Source organism: Rattus norvegicus, chromosome 8, assembly GCF_036323735.1.
Source record: "Rattus norvegicus strain BN/NHsdMcwi chromosome 8, GRCr8, whole genome shotgun sequence".
Lineage (NCBI taxonomy): Eukaryota > Metazoa > Chordata > Mammalia > Rodentia > Muridae > Rattus > Rattus norvegicus.
In genome coordinates this window covers 20,427,818-20,454,016 of record NC_086026.1, presented here as the reverse complement: position 1 = coordinate 20,454,016, position 26,199 = coordinate 20,427,818, and the positions used below count along the sequence as shown (strand labels likewise).

The following is a 26,199-nucleotide window of genomic DNA, read 5'->3' as shown; positions in this document are numbered from 1 at the left end:
TTTAAGATTTATTTATTTATTTTATGTACAGCCTTCTGCCTGCATATGTGATTGCAGGCCAGAAGAGGGCACCAGATCTCATTACAGATGGTTGTGAGCCACCATGTGGTTGCTGGGAATTGAACTCATGACCTCTGGAAGAGCAGTCAGTGCTCTTAACCACTGAGCCATCTCTCCAGCCCTAGTCTATGATTCTTTGAGACCATGTTTTTTCTTATAAACATTCAGGTGACAGGATTCATTTGGTCCCTGCTTTACACTCATTTGCCCCTTAAGTGTCTGCTGTGTGCTTCTTTCCACTTCTTTTGGTTCTCCCATAATCCTCTTTGCAACACCACTGACAGACTTAAGACTACTTATTGATGGATAATCGGTCCTTTTGGTGATGACATGTATTTCTTTTTAATGCACTGTATGAACTTTTGAGTCTCTTGTTGATTAGAACAATAGTGTTCTCATTACCTAGATAATGGAGATAGAAGAGCAGAAGCAGAAGCAGTTGGAATTACTTGAACAAATTGAGCAACAGAAGTTAAGGTTAGAAACTGACTGTTTCCAGGCTCAACTGGAAGAGACAAGAAAGCAAGCTGATCATCTTGAGGTAGGATGGCATTGGGAGGCCAGAAAATAGTTTTTATGTTCCACCCAATCTGACATATTTCCTCTTCAGTTTGTGTGCTGTGCCAGTGTAAATGTGATCAGGTTCATTAGCAAGGTGTGTGTTGAAATTTTGGATTTATGTGGCACTGTTGAAAACTGTAATTTTTTTTTTAATTTTTAGGTTCGCCCTGCTCCAGTGTCACATGCTATGATTTCTGATGAAGAACGTCACAGGCAGATGATTCGTAACTATCAATATCAGCTTCTGCAACAGAACAGGTATGGACCAAGTTATGACTTCTGTGAGACAGTGTGCTACATCTTTGGGATTTATTATTTGTTTTATATGAGGATCTAATTGGGATTCCCTTAGAAATTGCCACATTTTCTTCAAGGGCAGTGGGAATGTTAGTACTTTTTCACAGTAAATATGGCCAGCCTTAGATTGCTGTTTATAGAGTTAAGTGTGTAAAATTTGAGAATTTGAGGGGTTTTTTTAATTACAAATTAGTTATATTTGCTTTTTTATTTGCTTTTGATAGGTTACATAAGCAGACTGTTGAAACTGCCAGGAAACGATTACTCGAATACCAAACTGTATTAAAAGAAAGATGCCCATCCATGTCAGCCAGATCACTGATACCTGATTCTGTTGTATCAGAGCCACCTCAACAAGCCCAAAAGCCTGCTGTTGCCTCAGACTATTGGGATCCAAGCCAGAGACCAAAGCTAAGTCCTAGCAAATATCAGCCTGTGCAACCCTCACAGATCCCTGCATTAGATCAGAATCATATTCAGGTTCCAAGACAAGGTCACATTCCACAAAGGCAAGGAGAAACAGCTAGAGCCAAGCAGTCCGTGGAGTCACAGGAACGTCAGTGGCAATTCTCTCAGGTGGAAACACAGCAGAGAGACTATGAGTTCATTTTTAAAGATTCTCATTCACTTTCAAGGACTTCGTCTTATGTTAGGCCACAAACGTTACAGGCTGCTGGAGAAGTATCTAAACCACTGAGGGCAATAATTTGTCAAACTTCAGATTCCCAACAGATATCATCAGAAGATAGTGAAAATATATCTTCAAAGCCGACTGAACCGTCTTCTTCTCTCCCACTGATGCCCGAATGCTCTTCCAGTAGTCTCTCAGTTAAACTGGAATCTGAAACAATTCAAAAAGCCTTTACCACCGTAAACCGGTCTGTAATCAGTCAAATGCATGGTCAGCCCTTGTCATCCTCAGAGACTGGCACAACCCAGCAGGGTGACATAAGGTTTCTTCAAGGACAGTTAGAACTACAGAAAAAAGTTCTTCAGGAAAGACAAGAGGCTCAGGAAAAGCTGCTTTCATGCACACAGAAAGAACTGGAAGAGCAGACTGGTATCCCAGTATTCTTCCCTTCACCAGTTGGAAATATGTTTTCTTCACTGCCCTCTGCCTCAGCTGAATCAGGAAACATCCAGACATCTTCAACAAAAAGTGATGCTACTGTTTCCTCAGACAGTATGGACAACCCATATTCACAACCCATCTCATTACGGCAAACTAATTTAGAATTTCTCCAAGAGCAGTTCAGTGTTGAGAAGGATAACCTTCAGGCTAGGCGGGAAGCCCAGGAGGTCTCGTTTACACATACACAGAGTAAGCTGGATAAAATTGTACGTTCTGAACAGACTGGATCTTCTTGGCCACAACTGGTGGCTCTGGAGTCATTTAGTTCACTAACATCAGCTGATACACAATCTAGAAAAATCCAGAAACCACCTTTACCTACAAACAAGAAAGGGCTACTCCCAAGCCAGTCTGAAATCTTAAGCTCTCAGGATGGATCTTCAGGTTTTCTACAGCAGACCCTACCTCTCCAGAATACTTTAAAATTGCTTCAAGAACAGCTGACTATACAGAGGGGTATGATTCAGCCTAGACTTAATGCTCAAGAGACGTTACTTTTACATAAAGAAAGATGCTCAGTAGACAGTAAAGCTGGGCCAGTAAACTCCCTCTCCTCTGCAGTTGCTCAGCATTCAGAAGCTGGGCCTCAGAGTCTCCAGGAACTGTATTCATCTAAGAAAGAAAATACAGTTCTCTCCAGTCATTTGATCACCCCAGAGGTTCAAGAGGAGTCTCATGGCTCTCCACAGCACAGCCTGCCAAGACAAGAACATTTTGCATCACTGCAGGAACAGGCACATATTCAGAGGGTTATACTTGGTGCTAGAAAACAAATTCAGGAATTTGCTCACAAACAAAATGAATTTAAAAAGGGACTCTATTCTCAACAGACTGGCGCCTTGTCTTCTCCATCCCAAGGAACTGGATGGGAAATATCCCAGGAGTCTCTATCAGTCAGAAGTGATAGTACAGATCCCTTAAGCCATTTTAAGATTCCAGGATTTCAGGAACGACTAGTTAGGGCCTTACAACCTACATTCCCTCTACGAGATAATTTGCAGGAGCACCAAGAATGGGTAGACCCAGAAAAAGAGAGCTTTCAATTTAGTCCTCAAACTCAGGAAAATCGATCTTCTCAACAGACAGGCTTTTCGTCCTTCACACCCTCATTAAGACAACCATCGTGTGTGTCCTTGCCATCTGTTGACTCTGGTATAACACAGCATCCTCTCTCAACAGAGAGGGACAGTAAAGTAACATCAAGCCATCTTCAGATACCAGAACTTCAGCATAGACTTTTGAAGATATCCCAGCTTATCCAGCCTCAGCAAGACAGTTTGAAGGCCCTTCAAGAACAATTAGCTACATCTAGAACAATCATCCACTCTAGACAAGAAGCTCTTGAAGAAACACTAAGAGAATGGAAGGAAAAAATATTCCCAGAGCAGGTTGGTCCATTTTCTCCACTGATGACACAGCATTCATTTGCTTCATTCCCTGTTTCTGACATTGAAAGAGCACAAGAACTGTGTTCAACCAACAGTGAAGGTGCCATATCTTCAGGTTATTCTGAGATGCTGGAGTTGCCTGATAGGGCATTGGGTTTATCGTGTACTGCTCTACCTCAGCAGGGTAATCTGACTGTACATCCAGGACACCTTCATGCACAAACAAATTCCTTTCATTCTACTGAAAAAGCCCAAGAAAAATTGGTGTTTCCCAGACCCTGTAAACTTGAAGAGATATCTGCTGAGCATTCCATCCAGCCTCCTCATGACGACTTACAGGCACTTCAACAGCAGTTAGATGTGCACAGGGAAGCCATTAGATCCTGCCAGGACATACAAGAGGAACTGCTTTTGCAAAGGTTAAATAAATTGGAGCAAAGGGTATCTTCCAAACAGATTAGTTCTTCTCCATTGTTGTCCCAGGTAGCACTGCCCATTGCCAATTCTGAAGGGACCTTACAGTCTTCCCCAGCCAAAAACGATGATACTGAGATGCTTAGGTCCCACAGTGAGTATCTGAACTTTTCACAGCCTCTGCAGGATAATGTGACAGAGCAGTTGGACTTAGAAGTGGTATTTCATAAAGAACTGCTATTACACAAACAAAAGAGCCAAACCAAAAGTGAATCTCCTGAGCATTCCCTCCCTGCTTTGTTTCTGCCTAAGGAAATAGAACATCCATTCATTCCATTACCTTTTGCAGAAACTAAATCGAAAAGCATTTGTGAATCGTATTTATCTGAAAAGGAGCATGCAGCTCCTTTTAATGATGCTGTGATCCCAAGATTGCAGGACAGACTTTTAAGTTATTTCCAGCCTGCCTTAACTCAGCAAGATAGCATGAGTCCTCAGAAGCAGCTGAATCTTCAAAGAGAAGCTTTGTACTCTAGGCAAAAGGCCCAGGAAGAATTGCTTGTGCAGAGACAGACAGCCTTACAGCAGCAAGTCCAGAAACACAGAGAGACTCTGAAAGGTTTCTCTAATGTCAGTCAGGTATGTTCTGGATTTAAAACTTCAGCATTACATAATAGATGTTTAAACCTAATTCCATTTTAATCCTAAACCTACCTTCTCTTTAGTTTTTAGGGTTATGGAAATGTACCTACTTTATAGGGTCATTTTTAAAATACAGTAAACATTAAAGAATACCCATCTTCATTTATGAGTTTTGTTGCAGTGGGTTCTCAGATAGAATTATGAAAAGGGCTGGTTAATAGAATTCTTATGGGGCTGGAGAGATGGCTCAGCGGTTAAGAGCACTGGCTGCTCTTCCAGAGGTCCTGAGTTCAAATCCCAGCAACCACATGGTGGCTCACAACCATCTGTAATGGGATTTGATGCCCTCTTCTGGTCTGAAGACAGCTATAGTGTACTCATATACATAGGATAAATAAATATATCTTTAAAAAAAATTGAATTCTTATAGTGTGGCTGATCCTGTTCTCTAATTTGTGTATGAATCAAGATTTGTGTCTTGTTTTTCCCTAAGTGTCATAATGGTATAGCTGGTATGGTTATATTCCGATAGTGGCCAGACCCACTGAGGCTTCTTATATTTGAGTTGCTGAGAGACTGGTGTCGTCAGACACATGTGTAGTTAGAATGGGTCTGTTCTACGTTAGGCCACTTAAGTTTCTTACTGCAAACGATTCTGCAGCACCTAGATGTTCAGGAGGCACTTGAATCTAGAAATTAAAATCCTAGAGTTGTGAAGGAAAAGTAATGGGGGAGGCCAGGGAAAGCATTCAGTTGTAATGTGCCCACAGGTATAGAGGAAGCTAGGGCTTGGGTGGGGCTGTAATGTGGGGTGGTTGTACTTGGCACTGGGAGTTTTACTCCTACTGTGTTCCAGTTTATTGCCAGGATAACACAGATTGTTTATTCTGAGCTATACCTGGAGATATGGGTTCAGGTTTTCCACTGTGGAAACAGTTTCAGGAACTTTATAGTTACAGAGCTTTCCAAGTACTTTGTAGAGCTCTTGAGGTAGGCCATTACATTGACGCAGTGAAAAACTGCTATAGTGAGGTTCTGACTTATGAGATTTAAATCTCATGGCTTATTCACGTGATCCCTTAACCCATATCCCCATTTCCCTACTTTTTTTTTTTTTTTTTTTTTTTTCTTCAGACAAGGGCTGCCTCAGGTGAAAATGACTTGGAAATGCAGAAGACAGAACAGCTCACAGGGTGGTTTCCTCACATCCAAGGCTGGCCTTGGGGAGACTCAAGTCAGGGGAGCTCTAGTGGTGACCAGCCAGGTGCAGCAGCTGTCCATGCTGAGCACAGTGGTAAGACGATCCCAGTTGTCTTCTGATCGTACCTCATCCCTACCCCTAGCTGACTGAAGAAAAGCTTACTATGTAGTCACAAAGTTTCATTTGCTTAACCTTTTCTTGACCTGATAGGTGAGAGTCTGGGCAAAGAACTGAGTGGAAGAGCCTCAAAGCCACCTGTCTCCAAAGTGAAATGTGTTTTTGACTTAAACCAGCATGAGCTTAGTACTATACAGGAAGTAGAGTCACCAACAAGTGGCAGGACTTCCATGCCAGGTAACCAAGGTGATAAAAATACATTTTACTAGTTTGTTAGCTTTTTACTTTTCTCAGCATGCTAAAATGTATCCAAGAGACAACTGAAAGCTTTGCAATGATTTTTAATCCACAAACTACAGCTTGGTTGAAATTTCATATGTGTAGGGCAGTTAGAGGGAACACAGGTTAATAATTAAGTTGAAAACTCTAATCTGTATTGATTTTCCTTCTTTTCTCTCTTATAACTCATTTCTTTTGTCTTCATTTCCTAGATAATTTTTCCACCTTATTACATCCTACTTTTGTTCCATGAATACAGAATAGGAATAACTTTAAAACTTAGTTTTTGTTTTGGTTCCATATTTTCTATTGGTCCAAATTTTTCCCCATCATGTATTTTAGAAGTTTTCCTCTAGGTTCCTGCATATTTGCTATACTATGAGGCTGACTGGATTTTTAAAACCTATATCTTTATGGCCCTTTTACATGATAAAGTGGCCATTTATGCACCAGAGAGGAGAGCTGGTTCAGAGGTTGAGCACTTACCGCTCTTTCAGAGGATTCATGCACAGAACTATGTTCATTCCAGCTCCAAGGCACAGCACTCATAGTATATGTTCATACAGGCAGGCAAAACACTCGGACACCTAAAGTGAAAGTGAATGTATATTAAAACAAATGGCCATTTTAGCAACTGGAAATTTAATGACCTGGGTTTTTGTTTGTTTTTTTCTTTTCTACCCAGGAAAAGCAGAGTTTTATCGAGACCGAGACCCATTAAGGGTCTCAGTAAGCAGAGAACAAAGTTACCTGGGGAGCCCAGTGGCACATGACCCATTCGGTTGTCACCAACCATCCGTCCAAGAGAACAGCAAAAGCCATGACACTGCTAAAGCAGGTAAAAGACATATAGGACGTAGAAGTGTTAAACACAAGGACATGTGGACAAAAGGTGACTGTTAGGTTGTGTATAATAGGGTAAGTAGCTTTGGGGACTGTCAGTGATAGATCACTGTGGTACACATAACTGCTCTCCTGATTTATGCAAGCTGGGGCTAGGCTGCCCTGGAACTCAGAGACCCTTCTGCCCCTGTCTTGCAAGTGCTAGGAAATCTTTTTACTGCTAAACTGTCACTTGCAGTGAGTACCATGATGGGGAGTACATGATTGATGCTGAGTAAGTTGGCAACTTGGTAGGCCATATTGTGACGACAGTGATAGGAAAGCTGCCTTCTGAAAGCTGTGGCACTAAAAGGGCCTTCATATATGAGACTTGTAACATTATGAAGAATTTTAAGTCAATTGTTTCACCAACCAGTGGCATCCAAAGTTAGTTTTCTTGCTTTTAAATGGTTATGTATAGGTATGCAGCTGTAATATTGTTTGCTGGCCTACAGAGCAAAGCTCCAATACCACTTTATTCATTGTAATTTTTTTTAAGTCATTAACTTTCAAGGATTTCTTTTTATGTTAGCTTGATTTAAACACAGATAGTTGGTATGCGAGTTGTAGTTAAAGCATAACATAGGACATGAAAGAATTTCTGTCGGAGGGTTTATAAGAGAGGGATTGACTCTAGCACCTGCTTTTTTTTGTTAGAGTTCAAACAACAGTATATAGGACATTGTCAGTTTTGATATTTTGACATGTATTTTTGACTCTTCCAACTTTATAATTTTAAATATTTTAAAAGAATTTTTCCCTTGACGAGCAGTGACAACTACATTTTCTATCTTTCTTCTTTTCTTTTTTTTTTTTTTTTTTTTTTGGAGCTGGGGACTGAACCCAGGGCCTTTCGCTTGCTAGGCAAGCGCTCTACCACTGAGCTAAATCCCCAGCCCCTCTTTCTTCTTTTCTTAAGAGTATTCCCCTAGTGAGTATTAGAGATTTAACAAATTGTCACCCCCACTCCAGTGGAGTCTGTGTGACGTGAAGCCCTTATGCTTCGTTTCTATCCAGACAGAGGCATGTGCCTAGAATGGCTTGGCCTCCTGGAGGTCCCTGGCCGTCTCCCTACAAACAGATGATGACCAGGGTCTATGCTTGCTTGCGGTGGAGGTGCCTTCTGTGTTCTAGCCTTGGTGATCTTAGCAACTTTAAGCCTGTCAACAATATCTGATTTTAAGAATATAGCAGTGTGGGAAGATGGCCATGTACCTTTAGATGTCTCAGGAACTGAAAGTTCAGAGACGGAAACGTCTCACACCATCATGATCCTGATGAACTCAATGGCTGCGATGAATTCAACTGCTGTATCCATTAGCCCCCAGTAAATAGGAGAGAAATTAATTGCAGTTACTAACAACATGACTGTTCCAGATAAGCCTTCCCCCCCACCCCTTTTGGAAAAGTTTTGTTTAGCATGATTCAAAACAGTAATGATTGTTTTAGAAAGATCATAGACAAGTTCCAACAAGTTGAACAAACTTATCAAGAGTTAACTATGGTTACAAAAGTTTCCTCATTAATCTGAGGAGCTATAAATAGTTTAAACTTTATTATGACAAAGATAAATGTTGAAAGCATACCTGGTGCCCACAATCTGGCAGTATAACTGCAGTTTTTTAAACTATTGTTTGCAGTTGAGAACTGTTTTCTAGACTGTACGTTCTGCCTTCCTCCTTGCAAGGGACATTGGTGGGGTAATGACTAAGAGCTGGATGACTGCCAATTATGAGGTACCTGTTCTAACTGCTTAAATCTACGCCAAGAAGTAAAGCTTCTTGCAACAGCACGCACCTCAAGTTTGTGTCTGTCTGTCACGACAAATCCATTCTCTACCAGAAATCCAAGCCTTGGTCCCTCTGCTGATACACTCTCCTGGGTGGTCTGCGACAACAAATGTTGGTATTTTTTTCCTTTGGCCTGAGGTAAGGCGACTTTAAGAAGGAAAGTACAAAAATAAGGTACAGAAATGCAGAGAATGACACCCTCTGATGCTAAAATTTACTTTGTCTTAATTGCCCCTACCCCTACTTTGAACCCTCAAATTCACATTTTAGTTAAAGTCAAGAAATCTGATATTGAGGATCATGCACTATTGAGTCATGCTATCTCAGAAGAAGAGGAGGAAGAGGAAGCGTGTACAAATCTCAGTCCACTTATGAAGCCAGACGATGAGGTCAGTAATAGTACTTGGTGTATTTAGTAAGCAGTTTGGTTTTTTATTTGTTTAGTTCATTAAAAACTTGTCTGTTCTCTGAGATCTACTGAAGTGGATCAATGATGAAAATAGCCAAATCTGAGCATCAGAAGGCCTTTTGGTCGGCTGGGTGCATGATCTCCATAGTTCTGAGAAGCAAAACTACAAAACAGCTTAAACAATTAGGGTCTGTCTATGGTGAGAGAAGGAAAGGGTGGTATGTGGGTGTATGGGCGTGCGTGTATGCATGTATCTGTGTGTGTGTGTGTGTGTGTGTGTGTGTGTGTGTGTGTGTGTGTGTGTGTGTGTGTGTGTGTGCGCGTGGTCATTTCTGAGCAATGATGAAAAGGTTTTAGTACTGAATTTTGTCACTATGAAGGTTTCTACACTTGATCTGAGCTCAGAATTGACAACTAGCAATGTAGATGATTTATGGTTTTTATAGATGTGTCATAATCATGATCTAATATTTCCCTTTTAAATTTTAGGTTGAAACACAAGAGATTTCTCAGGAGCTATTATCTTCAATGACTGTTTCTACTGGAAGCTTCTTAAGTTATGAAATCACAGATTTGAGCCTCACAGATCCAGGTACTAGCAGACTGTGTGAACATATTAAATGAGCTGCACTGTCTGGACTGCAGTGTGGTAATGGGGGGTGTGTCCAGGGGATTAGGTTTGGGGTAGAAACCATCTTGAGTCTACACAGAAAAAAGCATCAGTGTCTAATAGAATACAGTACTGAGTGATATTCTGAAAATGACAAAATCAAGTGTGCATTCTGGCACATTTTCCCTCTGAACAGCTCTCTTGGTTCCACCAATCTCAGCATTATGTATTGCTATGACGTATTATGTCAGTGAGGAGATACCCAGACATTAAATTACTATATTATAAATGTTAACTAAATGCTTTCATTGCATTCACTTTCAGAGTCATTTTCAGAACAGACAGAGCATCAAGAACAAGAATCCAGCAGTAAAGAGGAAGAGACAGGCTCTCTTAGCTGTGCAGTCCCTTCAACACAAGTTACTTATCAGCAGCAGCACTCCTTAGGCGCTCATAACTCCCTGTTGCCCACAGAGGAAGAAAATGCATCTGATCAGACACATGTTCATCAGATCATAGACAAGGATATAAATGAAGCAAATTTGATACCTGACAAAAGAGACTTTCAGGGTAAAATTATTTTAAAAGAATATTTGTATAACTTTTCTAGCTTTTCACCTTTCATGTTTTTTTAGCTTTAACTAATGTTTGAGCTTGGCCTGCACATCATTTGTACCACAGATAATATTGAGGGCATTTATGGAACGGGTATCTGAGAGTACTGTCTAACTGAAAAATATAAAGGGGCCAGTGAGAAGATGTCTTGGCATTTGTCTTAGTTAGGGCTTTACTACTAAAGGTACTACTTAGTTAGGTCATGGAACAGACATCATGACCAAGGCAACTCTGAAAAGGACAACATTTAACTGGGGCTGGCTTACAAGTTCAGGGGTTCAGTCCATTATCATCAAGGTAGGAGCATGGCAGCATCCAGTCAGGCATGGTGCAGGAGAAGCTGAGAGTTCTACATCTGAAGGCTGCTAGCAGAAGACTGACTTCCAGGCAGCTGAGAGTCCTAAAGCTCACACCCATAGTGACACATCTACTCCAACAGGGCCACATCTTCTAATAGTGCCACTCCCTGGGCCAAGCACATACAAACCATCACAGCATTAAAGGAACTTTCTATCAACCTGACACAGCTGAATGAATTCAGTCCATGGAACGCACGTTGGTGGAAGGAGAGAACTAACTTCTAGAGGTTACCTCTGACCTACATACAAGCACTATGGCAGGTGCACCATGGCATGTAGATGCGGATATACACAGAGAGAAATGAACTAATTTAATTTTTTAAATAAAAAAGTTTGAAGAGCCTAAAGAGAAGGACATCCATCTCCCTTTACCTTTAATCACCACAACTAAGGCAGGGATTTGGGCGGGATTTAGAGAGTTTGTTGCTGTGAGATCATGGGGAAGTTAATTTACTTACCTCTTTCATAAAAGAAGTTGAAATTAAGTAAGATATTACACATTAGCAACAGTACATGTGTCCTATAGCAACAAGGAAGAAACTTGGTAATGAAGTAAAGTTAAGTGAGTGCTCAGAGCCCTTACAGCTAAGTTTGTCTTAGGTGGCCTGCCATCCCTAATTAACCGTGGACGCCTCCTCATATCTGGGGAACAGCCATGACTAGGCTAACTTTGAATGCATCTTATGAGCATGGAGAGCAAATGGAAATAACCCTACTGTATTAGAAATGTGTAAACACTAGTGGGCATGTTCTCTTAGCATTCATTCCTGGGTTTCAGTGCAGGTTTTAAAATTAAACTTACTCTTTTTTTCTCCATAAAGTTCCAGCTGTGGACCTTGACTTTCCCGAATTGGAACACCTATTTCCACACTTGCATCGTCAGCTCTTTAAACCCTTAGAACCACATCTAGATCTTGACCTATCATCCCCTGGGACTTCTCAAGAAGACAGAGACTTTTACCAGGTATATTAGAGTTCAGTGCCGTGAATATTGATGGATGGGTAATTAAAAGGTGGAGACCAGTCACCTTGTTTTGTGGAATTTGTAGCTGAATGAGAAACTGCTTCACTCCCTTCAGCTATGTGTACACCTGGATAAAGGAGGTGTCCTGCTTATCAGTCAGTCATCCGGTTTATAGAAAACAGAGCAAGGAATCCATACAGTTCATCTTACAGGAATTTAGGTCATCAGCTACCAAGAAGGGTACCTGCTTCAGAATGGAGTTTCTTGAATCATCACAACTTATAACTGTAATGATAAAGTTGTAATTAAGGAAAAATAATGTCAAAGGAGTAGGGTGGATTTGACTAGTAATATAGGATCAGTATTTCAGCCTTTTTTTTCTTACTTTTCTCAGCAGAACTCAGAATCTTCATCTGAAAAACACGTTAAGGCGTTGTCCACAAGTACACTCTGTTTCACAGCGCTGACAGCTGGCTCGCATTCTCCTAACTCAAGACTGAACCAGCAACTGGACGTTAACCTGGCTCATGCTACAACTGAGGGTGTGTGACTAAGTTAAGTGAGGGAGCTAAATCAACATGAAGATTCTATCCCACTTCTGTGGCCTTTATGCCTCTCACCTTCTCATCTGTCCCTCTCTGGTTCTCAGCATCAGAGGTTCTATTCATTTAAGCAATGGAATATATACTTGACTTAGACGTGTGCAAGACTGAGTCTCCACAATCAGAAATCCCTTTTGTCCCACCTGACCTACTGTAGCTCTATCTTTCTAGAGCCTTGTATGTACACACACACTCAGGTGCCTGAGCAAGCGTGCACCTCTGTTTTGTTCAGAATTTTCGTGGGAATAAGCATGGATTATTAGACATTACATGGGTTTTTTTGTGAAAATTACTGACCATTGGATTTATTGTATGTTTATACACATCATCTTTTTCTTCTAAAACTGAAAGTCATAAAACTTATTTACAATTTACTTAAAATGCATCTCTCTATCCAGTATTGACTTTGTGGTTTTTTTGGTTTTTTGTTTTTGTTTTTTTTTAATGCAGGATCTGAACAATCTTTTCAACAGCTTCTACCAGAATTCTCTTCACAGGAAAGCCAACATACTGATCTACCAAGTATTTACAGCATTGAAGCAAGAGGTACTTCCCAAAGCATGGAAAATCAGAACTATTCTGAAATACTACAAAATAAGAAAAAAAGTATCTATTTCCAGCCCTCGACAGAGAATTTGAGTCCAGCCTGCAGTTCATCTGATACTACTCTATTTGATCAGTTACACCCGCAGCACAGCACTCCATGTGGTTCTGTCTCCAGTGAGGGCTCAGTCAAACAATTAGAAGGCAGAGAAGAAATGCTGGGTTTTGAAGAACTGTCAAGAAGAGCAGTTCCAATGTCACAGAGACTCACTGAAGATGAAAATGTAGTTTTACCTATAAACCCATATGTAGGAACAGTGGAGATGGAAACTTCAATTCAGGGGTCTAATTCATTGAGTATTCAAAATGAAAAGCCCATTCAGAATGTAATTAAAACTGAAACTACAAAAGCTGTAAGAAATGTATGTCAGCTAGCACAAGAAGAACACATGTTGAAATCTGAGTCCTGTCCATTCCGGAGACCTATTCCAGTGTGGGTAAGTTAATTCATCTTCATTAGAAAACTTCCATTTTTTAGCTCAGCATGTACAGAGGCTGCTTACTTAGTTCCAACTTTAGTTAAAAACATGTGGTTTTTCACGACTATTATTGACTGGAAGAATGCCAGCGATCACAAATAGTGGTGTTTAATATTGAGTTATACTAGTGGTTTTATATTAATAATGGCAATAATAAAGTTAATAGCCCCAAAAATAGATGATACACCAGCTAAATGTAAGGAGAAAATTTTCAGATCTACTAATGTTCTTGCATGGACTAAATTACCAGCTAGGGGTGGGTATACAGTTCATCCTGTTCCTGCTTCTACTATTGATGAGGGTAGAAGGAATGAGGGAGGTAGAAGTCAAAAACTTGTGTTATTCATTCATGGAAATGCTATATTAGGGGCTCCAATTATTAGTGGAACAAGCCAGTTTTCAAAGCTCCCAATCATTATTGGTATTACTAAGAGGAAAATAATACCAGATGTGTGAGGTTACAATAATGTTATGAGTTTGGTCATATTGTGCCCAACTGTCCTAATTCAGCTCAGATTAGGAATGCTTAGTGCTGTTCTCACTATTCCTGCTTAGGCACCAAATAAGAGAGTTCCAATACCTCTTTTTTATTTACATTTCAAATGTTACTTTTTCCCCTGGTTTCTAGGACATAAGCCCCCTATACCCCCCCTAACCTTCTTCTATAAGGGTGCCCCCCATTCCCCTACATTGGGGGATAGAGGGGGGATCCAGCCTTGGCAGGACCAAGGGGCTTCTCCTCCCATTGGTGCCCAACAAGGCCATCCTCTGCTACATATGCAGCTGGAGCCATGGATCTGTCCATGTGTAGTTTTTGGTCCCTTGGAGCTCTGGTTGGTTGGCATTGTTGTTCTTATGGAGTTGCAAGCTCCTTCAGGATTAAAAATTCCTTTCTCTAACTTCCAACAGGGGTCTCATTCTCAGTTCAATGGTTTGCTGTTAAGTGTTTGCCACTCTATTTGACATGCCAGCTTCATCAATCTTAACTAGTTTCAGTGGCCCTTTTTGGTTGGGAGACTTAAGAACTGCTTCTATTTCTTTTGGAGTTATAGGGTTGTTTAGATGGCTTATTTGTTCCCATTTCCTCCTGATTTTCCAGTATAGGCTTTTGTAATAGGATCTGATTTTTTTCCCTCAGATTCTGTTATGTCTCCTAGGGGTAAGGGTTTATCTAGGATTTTGTTTTATATTCTGTTTTACATAGTGTTTGTTTCTTAATCTTTTGGGGTTTCCCACTCTTCAAGAGCTATTCCTCTTCTGGCTACATTTTAAGTTTACATTTAGATTTTGTGAATACTTTTCATCCCTACCTAAAGTAGGTTGAAAGTGTCCAGTTAGTAAGGATGCAGGCCAGATAAGCTACACTGATTTGGGATAGTGTGCATACTTTTGGGTGAAATGGGCTGTTCACCTGCATCCTGTGAGAGTTTTCAGCCTGACATATGCTTATTGTGAATATTTAAATTGTGGACAGTTTCTAAAAGTCATTGAAAGTCTACATTCACCTTCTAAATTAAACTAGAGTAAAAATTGAACAAAAACCCAGGCAGGCCAAGGACAGGAGTTAACCTAAGAGCTTTTCATGACAGGGTGTGACACTCCTGCACAGACACACACAATGGAATGCAGATAGGCAGATGTGTATGAGTTCCATATAAGCATTATGCAGGACAGTTCCTCACTTTCACTTGTTAAAACAGGAAACAGAAACTGGTTATGGCATAATGGAAGAACCAGATCTCACTCTATTGAGTACGAGTGACATCAGCATCACTGACACAGATCTTGCAAACTTAACCATTGAAGACAATGAAGCACAGTGTTCTCAGGTAAATGCCTTCACCAGAGCTGCTAGACCAGGCTGTTCATGGGGCTGCTGATGCTGGGAGGAAAACAAGCCAATAACTTTCTTACTAATAGGCAGGTGCAGTGCAGCCTTCGTCTTCAGTGGAAACCACCTTTTGTGGAGCTGCATCAGAGCCTTGGGCGGACCAACCCACAGTGGCATCTTCAGGTACCTCCCTTATAAGCCTGATACAACATCCACTGATGATGAGGTGAAACCATGAATAACTTTTTTCAAATATTACAGCTATACCAGGTAGTTTGGGGGAAGCATTCATGAAAAGAAAAAAGACATTTATGGAACGATCCTACCAGAGACAGAGAGAGATCTGGAATAAAACTCCGCTCCCTCAAGCCAAAGTATCCAAAGAGAAGCTATCTACAAGTATGTTCTACTGTATGATCTACAGTAGAGATTTAAGTATTTAAGCTTAAGTATTTTTTAGACTCAACCCATTAATCACTGCTTTTCAGGTTCATCCTTGAGCCACCTGAAAGGTTAGTGTCAAGGAAGAAAGGCTACCTGAGCCCTCGTGTACCAAAAGGCTTTTTTTGCTTGCTTCTAGTGTTTTGCTACATGTGCCTATCTAATTACACAAATTTCTCTTACAGAGGCTGTTAGTGGAGATGAAACAGCAAAGAGAAACAGGAGCCAGTGTATATAAGTATGAAGACAAGCTGTTTTTCTACAGAAAGCACAAGTCAAGCCAAAAATACATACTGACTTCCTACAAATTGTGTTAAGGGTTCTTTTTTAATGTATAAAATTATTTATTGTCAATAAATTTTTATTTAAGTGGTTGGTTTGATTTCTTTGCTGTCCATCCAGGCACTCTGAAAATAGCCCTAAAAGAGACAAAATGAAATTAATGATAAATTGTGATTCAGGGAAATGCATGTTATCTTCTCAGAAAAACAGCACTATCACAAAGTGCATGGTCTGCTCTGTGAAGAACATCAATCTTTGGTCACAGCGTTAAGAGCTTTTGGTTTTACAGCCACCAAGCCCTCTTTGAAATGACCTTCGCTACCCGCTTCCCATACACATACCTTTCCTCAAGGGCATCCAGTTGTGCTTTTTATTTTTAGCCCTGCATAATAAGAACATGGGAGTAATGGGATGAGTAGTCAGTATTCTAGAACCATCTACATATAAAGTAACAACTGGATAAAGATTTGCTCAAAAAATGTTCCCAACAGGTTAAGTGCTACTCAAGTAGCATATGGAAAACCTAATGGGAATTTTTCTTTATGGTCATGTCCACAGCAAATGAGAAACTGCATTCTAAAAGCCTTGGTAATGACCATTGTAAAAATAAATGGCTATTACTTGCCTCTTTTATCTGTCTTTTCCAACAGTCATTGGCAACTTCTAAGTTCTTAGCCTGTGGGAGAAAATATGTTTCAAAGAATTAAAATTTTTAATTCTACATGATGCCAGATTCAAAGAATATTCCCACAGTTTAGGGGAGTCAGTCAGCAGGTCTGCATACACAGAATCTATCTACCCAACACAGATGTTCAGAAAGGCTACTTTCATTCAGCCCATTCAGAGCAGTTGAACATTTTGCCCATCATCACAACATCATTTATGGTAGTACTGTTTTTTTCAAATCTTAGCAGTGAATTTCAGTATTATCATCTCACAAGGTTTCAAAGTCCACATCTTACCAGAAGATTTGTGGATTTCTTCAATTTACTTTAATTTAGGGACCCTTCTTCAATTAGCTTTAAAAACCTGTAAGATTGGTCATAAGAAAATATAAAATGAATTGACATGTCTTCACTGGAGGGTAGTAGACAAATGTTGCAGGTCTCATTGTCACCACTGTCATTTAATCTGCTGTGATGGAAGCATGACCTGTATCTTAATGTAGCCACATTGACACTGGACACTGGCCAACAACAATGCCCATTTTTATGTACAATGAGGCTTAGTTCTTGAGTCTCATACGTGTCATCTACTCAAGTAAAGACAGCTAGAAACAGAAAAATGTCTTACCATTTTAAGGTAGGTTTCCCTTGTGACGCCCTAGGAAGAAAAGGAATGGTTCACTCAGCAGGCAACCAAGTTTTAAAGACCAATTATTCCCCAGAACCCACATCCAGAAGAAATATGTACATATGAAATAAACTGTATCATTAGAAATACCAGGTTTAACATGCACAAAGCCAAGAAACCAACGATGCCAGATAATGAATTTCTATCGCACTGTCTTTTGAACACCCAACAGGAAAGAACTGCTGAGTGCAGATACCATGCAGTGCAAAGTCTCTATAGCACTCTCAATCCCTGTGCTAATAAAGAAGCTAACTTTTTAAATGTTAACATAAATTCACATTCTGAGGGGGCTAAAGGTGGACAGGAAATTTAGAGTTCCATCTCAGCCAAAATCCCCCACAAATGGAAAAAGTGCTCAAATCAAAAGATTTAATGTTCTTTGTACATACATTCATGCACACATACTGATGATTGATTACCTTCCTTGATCACACTATCCACCTTAGAGTTTCTCACTAAAGTCAGAACTTCCAGATTCAGCTACCGTATCTACCTGGTTGCTACGGTTTTGAACTATATATCCACTGTGCCATTTACCTAACCAAGAATTTTATTTTCTGAGAAGTTTCCCTGCTTCCCACATCAGACTCCTATAATTACAGGTGTGGAACTAGTACATGGTTTCTTTTAAAAAGAACTCAATATCCCTACTGAATGAGCATTTCTCTAATCATTTTAATCTGGAATCTAAAAGATGAACTAGCCTAGCACAAAGTACTTTTTTAAAAAAGATTTATTTATTTTATGTCTCTGAGTACACTGTCGCTGTCTTCAGACACACCAGATCCCCATTAACAGATGGTTGTGAGCCACCGTGTGGTTGCTAGAATTTGAACTCAGGACCTCTGGAAGAGCAGTCAGTGCTCCTAACCACTGAACCATCTCTCCAGCCCAAGAAAGTACTTCCTAGCTTGTACACACAGAGCAAATGTTCTTGCTGAGAACTTACACATTACCCCTGGAGATTTTTAATTTATCATATTAAAACCCAACAGAAATCTAGTTTTATACTTACTTACCAACATCTCTGTAGAGTCTTTCATGTCCATTCCTGGAGAACAGTACATATGACTTTATTAGAAACTACAGTTAAAGTTTACTCCAACCTAACACCTGTAACCAGTTCTGTCAGAATTAAATTTTAGTTCATGTCTGTATCATACAGCAGTTGAACAGTTTAATTCATCATCTGAACTGTAGCTATACTTCCCCAAAATTGCAGAGTCACTAAAACTCACCTAACACTCAGAATCCTAATCTTTATGAAGGAAATGCCAGTGCTTCTAGAAACAAAACCAAAATTGCACATCAGTTTTGTACTTTGTTAGCTGTCTTGTAGTTCCTTCCCACAGACCTAACAAACAGTCCTGCGAGTCAAGCAAAACCACAAGTTACTATATGAGGCGTTTCCAACGATGTGTGGCTACTAACGAAGCCCCATCGGGATAGACCTCAAAAGCATCCAACAATCATGAAGCTCTCTCTCCAGCTACCTTTTATGGACGTCTATTAATAGGAACTTAGGAAATCACAAAGTAATCTCAGGAGATTTGCCTAGCTTAAGCTTAAGGTTATACATTCTTACAGTCCGGAGCTCTCAAACTCACTTTTACTGTACAGGGATTTTAATCCAGCAACATGGTTACGCTGGCTGGAATACTGACATACCCTTAGCACATACATAACTAGAAACAACCCATGTTCAAAAGAAGTCTAATTGAGTGGCAGACAAAATGACAGATTTAAAGACAGGTGCAGAAAGAACAAGCTAGACACAGGTAAATACAGAATATGCCAAGAGAGAGGAGCCCAAAATATCAGAACAAATTGCAAGGTAGTTTGAGGCAGAAGTCAGACTAAATCAGTCACCTTGTTAGAGTATGAACCACAACAGCTTTGTTAAACCAGACAAAAATTCAGTAAGAACAAGAAAAGTGTGAGATTATTTATTCAGCAGTTAAGTCTCAGAGGCTGAAAACATTCTAGGCCTAAATCAGATTGTGCAGAGGCTAGAAGCTTCCAAGACTAGGCCTTCATTTAGCAAAAAGGCAGTAAGGCTCAGAGACAATTACATCAGGCAGATTAAAGATAATTTAAGTGCCAGCATAAAACTGAATTTTCATGAAGAGCCTTATGGGCAACCTGATTTTTTAGAATAGTACCTATTTTAGTTAACTCATACTTTTCAAACATTATTATTTGTGATGTTACAAATTTGTTATAATTTATAAACCATGCTTGAGAAAAGTTTATAATATTATAAATTGAGTATAAGACCTTATAGCCTTCTTTACTTATCTCAGTTCAAATTATTGATTCTAATGTTCTAGGATTTCCTAAGGATTGGAGTACTCTAAAACTTTCATAGAAATAGCATCACTTACTTCAAGCTAACATACTGTGAAGATGTAAATTGACATGCTACTTACAACACTGAAACAAACATCCATTCATGGGCATCTTTTAACTGACTTCAGAATGAAGGCAAGCCTTTAAAGAAAGGAATATTCATCTATCATTACCTTTATAGGATAAATCACACAGAACATTGCTAGAAACAGCCTCATCAGTAACACCGTTGTGCTTATATTCCTTCTTGTATGTATCAAAACTCATACTGAACAATGAGTTCTGGGTTGCAAAAGAGGATTTGTTTTTTGCACCTGTCAACCTGCCTTTGTCCAACAGCTGAACAAAAACAAACACAAGTGCTAGCCAACAAAGCTGTATGTATATACTGGCACAAGGCCAGTGTTACAAGGTAAGAACACTCTTGTAGATAGAATTGTGGTTCAGCTCACATCACCCCCACAATAGCTAATTACCATCCTGTAACTTGAGATCCACAGGCCATGGTGCATACTCCACACATATGCATGTAGGCAAAATACACAAATATGAAGTAATTCTTTTTTATAAGTTAGTTTGGGCTAAGCACTGAAGAGGCTGGAGTTCTTGAAACTAGCCACATATAGGATTTTTGTTAGCATTTTCCTTCCAGAAAAGTCGTACTTGCTGTAATAGAATAATCCCTATAGGAAGGATTTCTTACTCTGAAATCAGCACTGAAAAGAGCTTTCCCAAGTGTTTTGCTAGCTCCCCCCAGCAAGTTTATTTTCTTTCCCAGATTGTTCAGTGATTTTTGTTCCTTCATCTTCTTGACATACACAAGACAATCCCGTGCTCTTTACCTTCCTCGATACTCACATGTTCACCTCCTTTCCAGGACCTCCTGTTCCCTCTCTGTGTGGCATCCTTGGCTTTGCTCTTTTTAGAGAATGCAGATTCTTTCTTAATCTTTTCTTGTTCTAAGTTTCTCTTCCTTGGGAATTCTGTACTTATTATAAAGCAACTGTCTTCCTGCATTTAAAAGAAAAATTAGTAACTAAACTCACCACTGACTGTGGGTTAGTATAAATCTTTTTTTTTAAATTTATTATCTATTTATTATATACAGTGTAGGTGCTTTCAGAAGTGGGCATCAGTCCCATTACAGATGGTTGTGAGCCACCATGTGGTTGCTGGGACTTGAACTCAGGACCTCTGGAAGAGCAGTCAGTGCTCTTAACCCAGTACTGAGTCATCTTTCAGCCCACAAGTATAAATCTATTCCTCACTACACCAGCACTATTTTCTCATTTGACTGCACACCAGACTTGCTAAATGTTATTTTATCAGGAGCTAGAGATGGTTCAGTGGCTAAGCACACTGGATTTTCACAGGGCTAGAGAGATGCCTCAGCAGTTAAGTAAGAGCAGTGGCTGTTCTTTCAGGAGTCCTGCCTTCAATTCCCAACAACAACATGGTGGCTCATAACCATCTGTAATGTGACCTGGTGCCCTCTTCCATTAATCAGGTATACATTCAGATAGAACACTCACACTTATAAAAACAAAAATACAAAAATAATCCACAACATTGTCTTCTTTTCTTACTGCAAAGGACTAAGAAAATTCTATGCACCCACAATGTGCACCAAAATTCCAGTTTAAGGGATCCAACTGCACCTCTTCTAGCCTACCCAGACACCAACATACACCTGGTGAATTTTTAGTGTTAATATTGGAGCCAGGCACGGGCACCATTTTGTAAGCCAGTAATAGCAGAGCAAAAACTTTGCTATAGGTTAATCCACTAGGTTGTGGTCAAGAGGCCAGACCAAATTCTGGACTCCATAAATGTATACTCATACCAACATGCAGATACATACATACCCTATACACAAATATTCAAAGCTTGAGTTATAACTCAGCAGTATGCCTTGTCATTAATGCAGGCAAGGCTCTGAACCCCAATACTTGGAGCTAAGAGGAAGAGCCACAAAAACATAAAAAGCCCTCGGTACCAAATATCCTAAATAGTAAGCAGTTTCACTCTTAAAAGTTTAAATGAGGGGCTGGGGATTTAGCTCAGTGGTAGAGCGCTTGCCTAGGAAGCGCAAGGCCCTGGGTTCGGTCCCCAGCTCCGAAAAAAAGAACCAAAAAAAAAAAAAAAAAAAGTTTAAATGAAATTTCCAAATAGTATATAACTTCTACATTCCGTAAATGAGATAATAAAACTCGGCCACTTACAACCAACTTAATATCACATTCAGACTGAGGATCTGTTGCTTCATCTTCAGTTCTGTAACATGAAATGAAATGAGCCATTTAGTCATTAGTCACCTAGTATTCGGATATCGCTGAAACCAAAGAAAACCACTACCTTCCCAAACTGATGTCCTATGCACATACCTCAGAGTAAACAATCCTAAATTTACTAGAAGTTATGATTACTATTGCAGAATCTTATAAGATACTCATTTTATAGATGGCACTTGCCTTTAATCCCAGCACTCGGTACATGTGTGTTCAGCCCTAGCCAGCTATACAGTAGTGAGACTGTCTTTAAATGAGCTTAGAGAACTACAAGTTCCATGGACAAATCCAACTTACGACGGCTCTTCAATAGGAGAAAGCGGACCATCATCATCCATGTACTTGTGTCTACGGCTGTCAAAGTCTTCCTTTTCTAAATCTTCCCCAGCATGCATTTGGCTCAAGCATTCCTTAAGGTGGTGTTCATACTTGAGTTTTTCAATGTGGTGAAAAAATCCTCTTGCAACTGCTTGCTGCAAGTTAGAAAACACAATTCCTTAAATATTAAAACATCAAATACTTAATCAAGCTTGACACTATACCAAGGGGCTGGACAATGGCTTGCTGTTCATCAAAGGGACCAGATCTGAATGCACAGAAACCATGTAAATGCTCTGTGCATGACGGTTCCAGACTTGGGGAGTGAAGACAGTACATAGGAACAAGGTGAATAGGAAGATGCTATGTCTGCATGTGCACACACAAAGAAAAACGCAAAGCAGACACTAATTCAACCATTCTAATCATTTAACATTTAATGCTCAAACACCTGAAAAACCTGAGTAGCTGGCTACTTGGGTTTTCTCCCCTGCTCTTGTCCTAGTTAACCTAACTGTCAATTTGACACAGAATAACCTGAGAATGGATCCTCAACCAAGACACTGCTTTATTTTTGGATAGTGGTTGCCTAGATTGTGGGCATTACCATTACAAGCAAGGGCTCTAGGCTAACAGTACACATGAGCAGCAGCTTCCTTCATGGTCCTATTCTCCACCTTTCTTAGGTTCTTCAAAAACTGGGCCTTAAGAAGTGATTCCATACCTGCTCACCTTGTAATGTCACGTTTCACTACTGCTGAAAAAAAAGTTGGGTATGATATGCTTCAGTTGTTTGAAGGGACTCTGTATAAGGAAACTTGGAGTACAACTACCTTAATCTGTGTGACACTGATAAATAATGGTTGTGGTTATTTCTCTCACTAGTGATACAGGTGAGATGAAGAATGGAGCACTTTGCATAGATCTGTTCCAGGTGTCCCTCAGACAATTAAGAATGGCCAACAAGGGCTGGAGAGACGGTTCAGTGGTTAAGAGCACTGACTGCTCTTCCAGAGGTCCTGAGTTCAAATTCCAGCAACCACATGGTGGCTCACAACCATCTGAAATGGGGATCCTATGCCTTCTGGTGTCTGAAGACAGCTACAGTGTATTTATATATAATCAATCTTTTAAAAGAAAAAAGAATGACCAACAAACCATTCCATCCTACTTAATGTATTCACCTACATTAAAAAAAAAAATCACTCACCTCATATGTTAAAATTTTCTTCCAAGGTAAAGTCTTTCTTCCACTTTCAGATTCTAAGAATGGAAACACAGCTCCTTTGTCTTTAATTTGTTTTGCATCTATTTGTGACCTTCTAATGTTCCTCGTTCCAGATGGTCTTCCTTGTCGTCTTAACTTTGGCTTATATTTTCTCTTTTTCCTCTTTTTCCTTTTCTTTTTCTTAAATCTTTCAAAAATAGCCTTTAAAGTCAAAGGCCTTGGTTCTAGAGAAGAGTCACTTGATGAATCTGTTTCAACACTTGCAAGTGAAGGAACACATTTCACAGTAGGGATTCTTTGCTTTCTTGTAGGTGAAGGAACACACTGTGTTTTAAATAAGCTGCTATTGGATGAGTCATCACTAAAACAAAAGTTAAATTGCATTACTGAATTACCACTAGATATAATTAATCCCCCAGGAGTGGCAAGGCCATTCTCCCAGGCAGCTCACAATCATGCATCCCTTCAGTTTCACAGCTCCCACACCTAAGAGCACCAGAATAGACACGCAATCCACTCTAAAAAACATGTTAAAAGTACATGTTCCAAGTACAATCCCCTAAAATCATACCCAGCATTTCAGAATGAACTCAGTACCAGTTAACCACCGTGTCCTTACTATTTTATATAAAACAAGACAGTTTTTTAAAAAGATTTATTTATTTTATGCATATGAACACACTGTAGCTGTCTTCAGACACACCAGAAGAGGGCATCAGATCCCATTACAGATGGTTGTGAGCCACCATGTGGTTGCTGGGAATTGAACTCAGGACCTCTGGAAGAGCAGTCAGTGCTCTTAACCGCTGAGCCGTCTCTCCAGCCCCACAAGACAGTTTTTTTAACGATTAGTCAAGCTAATAATATGTTAATCTTCAGCTTTTCCATGTTTTATGGACAAGCAATACAAATAAAACTCCCCAGCACTCAAATATGCTGGACTGCAGGGTGTGGTGACATGCCTTTAATCCCAACTCTTGGGAGGTAGATAGGCAGGATTATCTGGGTGAGGTCAGCCATGGCTCTATTTATTGAGACCCTCCTCAAAATAAATTGAACATTTGGACTGAATCTATAGTTTACCTACCTTTGATTTCCAATGTCCCCATCTCTATCCGATGTCACACAGTCAACAGAATCCACCTCTGATTGAGCCATCACTTTGCTTTACCCAGTTTTCTGCAATTACAAATTTCAATGATGCCCCTTCACATACACAGCATTCTAATAGAAAGTTCAACACACTCCTTACCACTATGTCAGTTTCTGTAAAAATCCCTATGGATCCTACATTTCAGATCTACTTTTGAAGCCCTTAAGTGAGCTAAGCAGAGCTCCTCTGCTTTTCCAGATTTCAGTTCCCACAACGGGTTGCTTACGATTGTAAGCAGTTCACTCCAGCTCCATGAGGCTACGGCACTTTGCCTTCCAGAGTACTCACACACATAGCATACATTCCACAGAATGTGGAAGCAAACCACATTCCAATGTAGTTTGTTTTCTCTCTAAAAATCTGCCCACTTTGCTTTAACCACCACATAGCCTCACATAGTAATATAGCATTTCTAATTCCAATCTGGGCTGCCCACTAGACACTAAAATAAGCATCAGTTCGGGTAGTTGGGATACTAACAGCGTGTACAAGAACCTTTAGATTAGGGTTGGAAAGATGGCCTAGTAGTTAAGAGTACTGCCAATGGACTAAGAGCTCTTCAATGGTCTTAAGATTAGACTCGCAGCACCCACATGGCAGCTTAAAAATAGCTGTAACCATTCCTAAGAGAGTCGATATCCCTCTTGTGGGCTGTGAGCACTGCATGCACGTGTGTAAAAGTAAGAAGTAGGTAAGAGGGCCACTTGTGCTAAGGAGAAAAAAACTTCAAAAGTTAACTTAGGCTACACAAATCCTAGAACTAAACTAATCACAGTTTTCAAGGCTAAGAAAAACAGGTGATTATGTCCTTAGATTGCAAAATACCCACTGCATGAACTGCCTTTTTAAATTAACCCATCAAAACTGAAATTTCAGGTTGGCCTTTTTGCACCCACTATACACCTGTGGATAGATCCGAAGATAATCACTGTAGAACCCTATCTAGGAACCACTCCTACCTGAATGCTCCTTTCAAATTCGCGACTGCAAGCTTTGGAGGCCACGTGGTGAGCTGAGTCCAACCTGTGCCGTGGGCCGGCTGACAAGACCCTTACTTAAGCACGTAAGATATGTGGGCAGGCAGCACACGACCGCTTAAAGACACTAAAAACGCCTTCCAGGCCCAGAACACCTCGGCCTCTCCCAACAGCGACTCCGAGCCTCGCGCGGTCTGCGGAAGGCCGGAGCCTGGCCCGCTCCGCTGCTCCTAGGCCTACGAGAGCGCCGTTTCCGGGCGGACAGCCGCCTAAGGAGCCCGCCCTGCGGCCCCCATGGTCCCCGCGGTCCCGGCGACCCCGCCCGGTCGGCCGCCGTAGACCGGAGCACCCCAGACGAACAACCGTTTACCTCTTTCGCCGCGCCGAAAAGAGCGCTCTCGCGCCCAGCAGCCTGACTAGGACTAGGATGAAATCTCGCGTGAGGGCACGTCCGTGGGCGTGGTTATGCGTGCGGACTCTGTGATGGGCGGGCCTCCGGGAGGGGCGGTACCCGGCTCTTCCCTTGGCCTGAAGCTATCAGAAAATAGAAGCAGGAGAGTGAACCTGTGCTCCTG

At 40.5% G+C, this 26,199-nt stretch overlaps 2 protein-coding genes and 10 non-coding genes across 55 annotated transcripts in view; 3 read left to right on the top strand and 9 right to left on the bottom strand.

Annotated features, from left to right (window-relative positions):
- Positions 1 to 16,050, top strand: part of Cep295 (centrosomal protein 295) — a 38,002-nt gene extending 21,952 nt beyond the window's left edge. For 7 of the 21 annotated variants that reach the window (XM_063265710.1, XM_063265707.1, XM_063265715.1 and 4 more), the window contains 17 exons: positions 467 to 601; positions 782 to 879; positions 1,143 to 4,491; positions 5,629 to 5,788; positions 5,906 to 6,058; positions 6,777 to 6,929; positions 9,034 to 9,152; positions 9,662 to 9,764; positions 10,107 to 10,352; positions 11,578 to 11,720; positions 12,115 to 12,262; positions 12,773 to 13,362; positions 15,105 to 15,233; positions 15,325 to 15,418; positions 15,497 to 15,634; positions 15,724 to 15,747; positions 15,862 to 16,049. In XM_063265710.1, the coding sequence (XP_063121780.1) occupies positions 467 to 601; positions 782 to 879; positions 1,143 to 4,491; positions 5,629 to 5,788; positions 5,906 to 6,058; positions 6,777 to 6,929; positions 9,034 to 9,152; positions 9,662 to 9,764; positions 10,107 to 10,352; positions 11,578 to 11,720; positions 12,115 to 12,262; positions 12,773 to 13,362; positions 15,105 to 15,233; positions 15,325 to 15,418; positions 15,497 to 15,634; positions 15,724 to 15,747; positions 15,862 to 15,914 (5,835 nt within the window). In that variant the 3' untranslated portion in view covers positions 15,915 to 16,049. Of the gene's footprint in view, positions 1 to 466; positions 602 to 781; positions 880 to 1,142; positions 4,492 to 5,628; positions 5,789 to 5,905; positions 6,059 to 6,776; positions 6,930 to 9,033; positions 9,153 to 9,661; positions 9,765 to 10,106; positions 10,353 to 11,577; positions 11,721 to 12,114; positions 12,263 to 12,772; positions 13,363 to 15,104; positions 15,234 to 15,324; positions 15,419 to 15,496; positions 15,635 to 15,723; positions 15,748 to 15,861 lie in introns of all 21 variants that reach the window. The other 14 variants (XM_063265721.1, XM_039081702.2, XM_063265720.1 and 11 more) reach the window with 14 other exon arrangements.
- On the top strand, positions 9,249 to 9,328 carry LOC120094475 (small nucleolar RNA U2-19). Its single transcript, XR_005488784.1, has one exon. It is a non-coding gene; the product is annotated as a small nucleolar RNA U2-19 (small nucleolar RNA).
- LOC120094474 (small nucleolar RNA U2-30) lies at positions 9,507 to 9,576 on the top strand. The gene has a single exon (XR_005488783.1). It is a non-coding gene; the product is annotated as a small nucleolar RNA U2-30 (small nucleolar RNA).
- Taf1d (TATA-box binding protein associated factor, RNA polymerase I subunit D) lies at positions 15,971 to 26,123 on the bottom strand. 24 transcript variants are annotated; one of them, XM_063265693.1, is made up of 14 exons: positions 25,995 to 26,121; positions 24,582 to 24,673; positions 23,477 to 23,855; positions 22,246 to 22,421; positions 21,883 to 21,934; positions 20,519 to 20,671; positions 19,741 to 19,801; positions 18,550 to 18,594; positions 18,331 to 18,362; positions 17,252 to 17,281; positions 16,921 to 16,987; positions 16,584 to 16,634; positions 16,300 to 16,340; positions 15,985 to 16,095 (listed from the first exon to the last, which is right to left on the bottom strand). In XM_063265693.1, the coding sequence occupies exons 2-7, from the start codon at positions 24,650 to 24,652 to the stop codon at positions 19,775 to 19,777; spliced, it is 858 nt and encodes a 285-aa protein (XP_063121763.1). In that variant the 5' UTR covers positions 24,653 to 24,673; positions 25,995 to 26,121; the 3' UTR covers positions 15,985 to 16,095; positions 16,300 to 16,340; positions 16,584 to 16,634; positions 16,921 to 16,987; positions 17,252 to 17,281; positions 18,331 to 18,362; positions 18,550 to 18,594; positions 19,741 to 19,774. The 24 variants fall into 24 exon arrangements, 23 of the variants coding, with proteins under 23 accessions (XP_063121763.1, XP_063121766.1, XP_063121769.1 ...); NR_172024.1 differs by lacking the exon at positions 18,550 to 18,594 and having other exon boundaries at positions 15,971 to 16,095; positions 25,995 to 26,041; XM_063265696.1 differs by having other exon boundaries at positions 18,550 to 19,801.
- LOC120094458 (small nucleolar RNA SNORA25) lies at positions 16,145 to 16,273 on the bottom strand. Its single transcript, XR_005488771.1, has one exon. It is a non-coding gene; the product is annotated as a small nucleolar RNA SNORA25 (small nucleolar RNA).
- On the bottom strand, positions 16,435 to 16,556 carry LOC120094470 (small nucleolar RNA SNORA32). Its single transcript, XR_005488779.1, has one exon. It is a non-coding gene; the product is annotated as a small nucleolar RNA SNORA32 (small nucleolar RNA).
- LOC120094453 (small nucleolar RNA Z40) lies at positions 16,765 to 16,837 on the bottom strand. Its single transcript, XR_005488766.1, has one exon. It is a non-coding gene; the product is annotated as a small nucleolar RNA Z40 (small nucleolar RNA).
- Positions 17,052 to 17,184, bottom strand: LOC120094464 (small nucleolar RNA SNORA1). Its single transcript, XR_005488773.1, has one exon. It is a non-coding gene; the product is annotated as a small nucleolar RNA SNORA1 (small nucleolar RNA).
- Positions 17,382 to 17,518, bottom strand: LOC120094454 (small nucleolar RNA SNORA8). Its single transcript, XR_005488767.1, has one exon. It is a non-coding gene; the product is annotated as a small nucleolar RNA SNORA8 (small nucleolar RNA).
- Positions 18,435 to 18,506, bottom strand: LOC120094526 (small nucleolar RNA SNORD5). Its single transcript, XR_005488820.1, has one exon. It is a non-coding gene; the product is annotated as a small nucleolar RNA SNORD5 (small nucleolar RNA).
- LOC120094472 (small nucleolar RNA SNORA18) lies at positions 18,638 to 18,768 on the bottom strand. Its single transcript, XR_005488781.1, has one exon. It is a non-coding gene; the product is annotated as a small nucleolar RNA SNORA18 (small nucleolar RNA).
- LOC120094521 (small nucleolar RNA SNORA40) lies at positions 19,897 to 20,024 on the bottom strand. The gene has a single exon (XR_005488815.1). It is a non-coding gene; the product is annotated as a small nucleolar RNA SNORA40 (small nucleolar RNA).
- Positions 26,124 to 26,199: the final 76 nt, after the last annotated feature.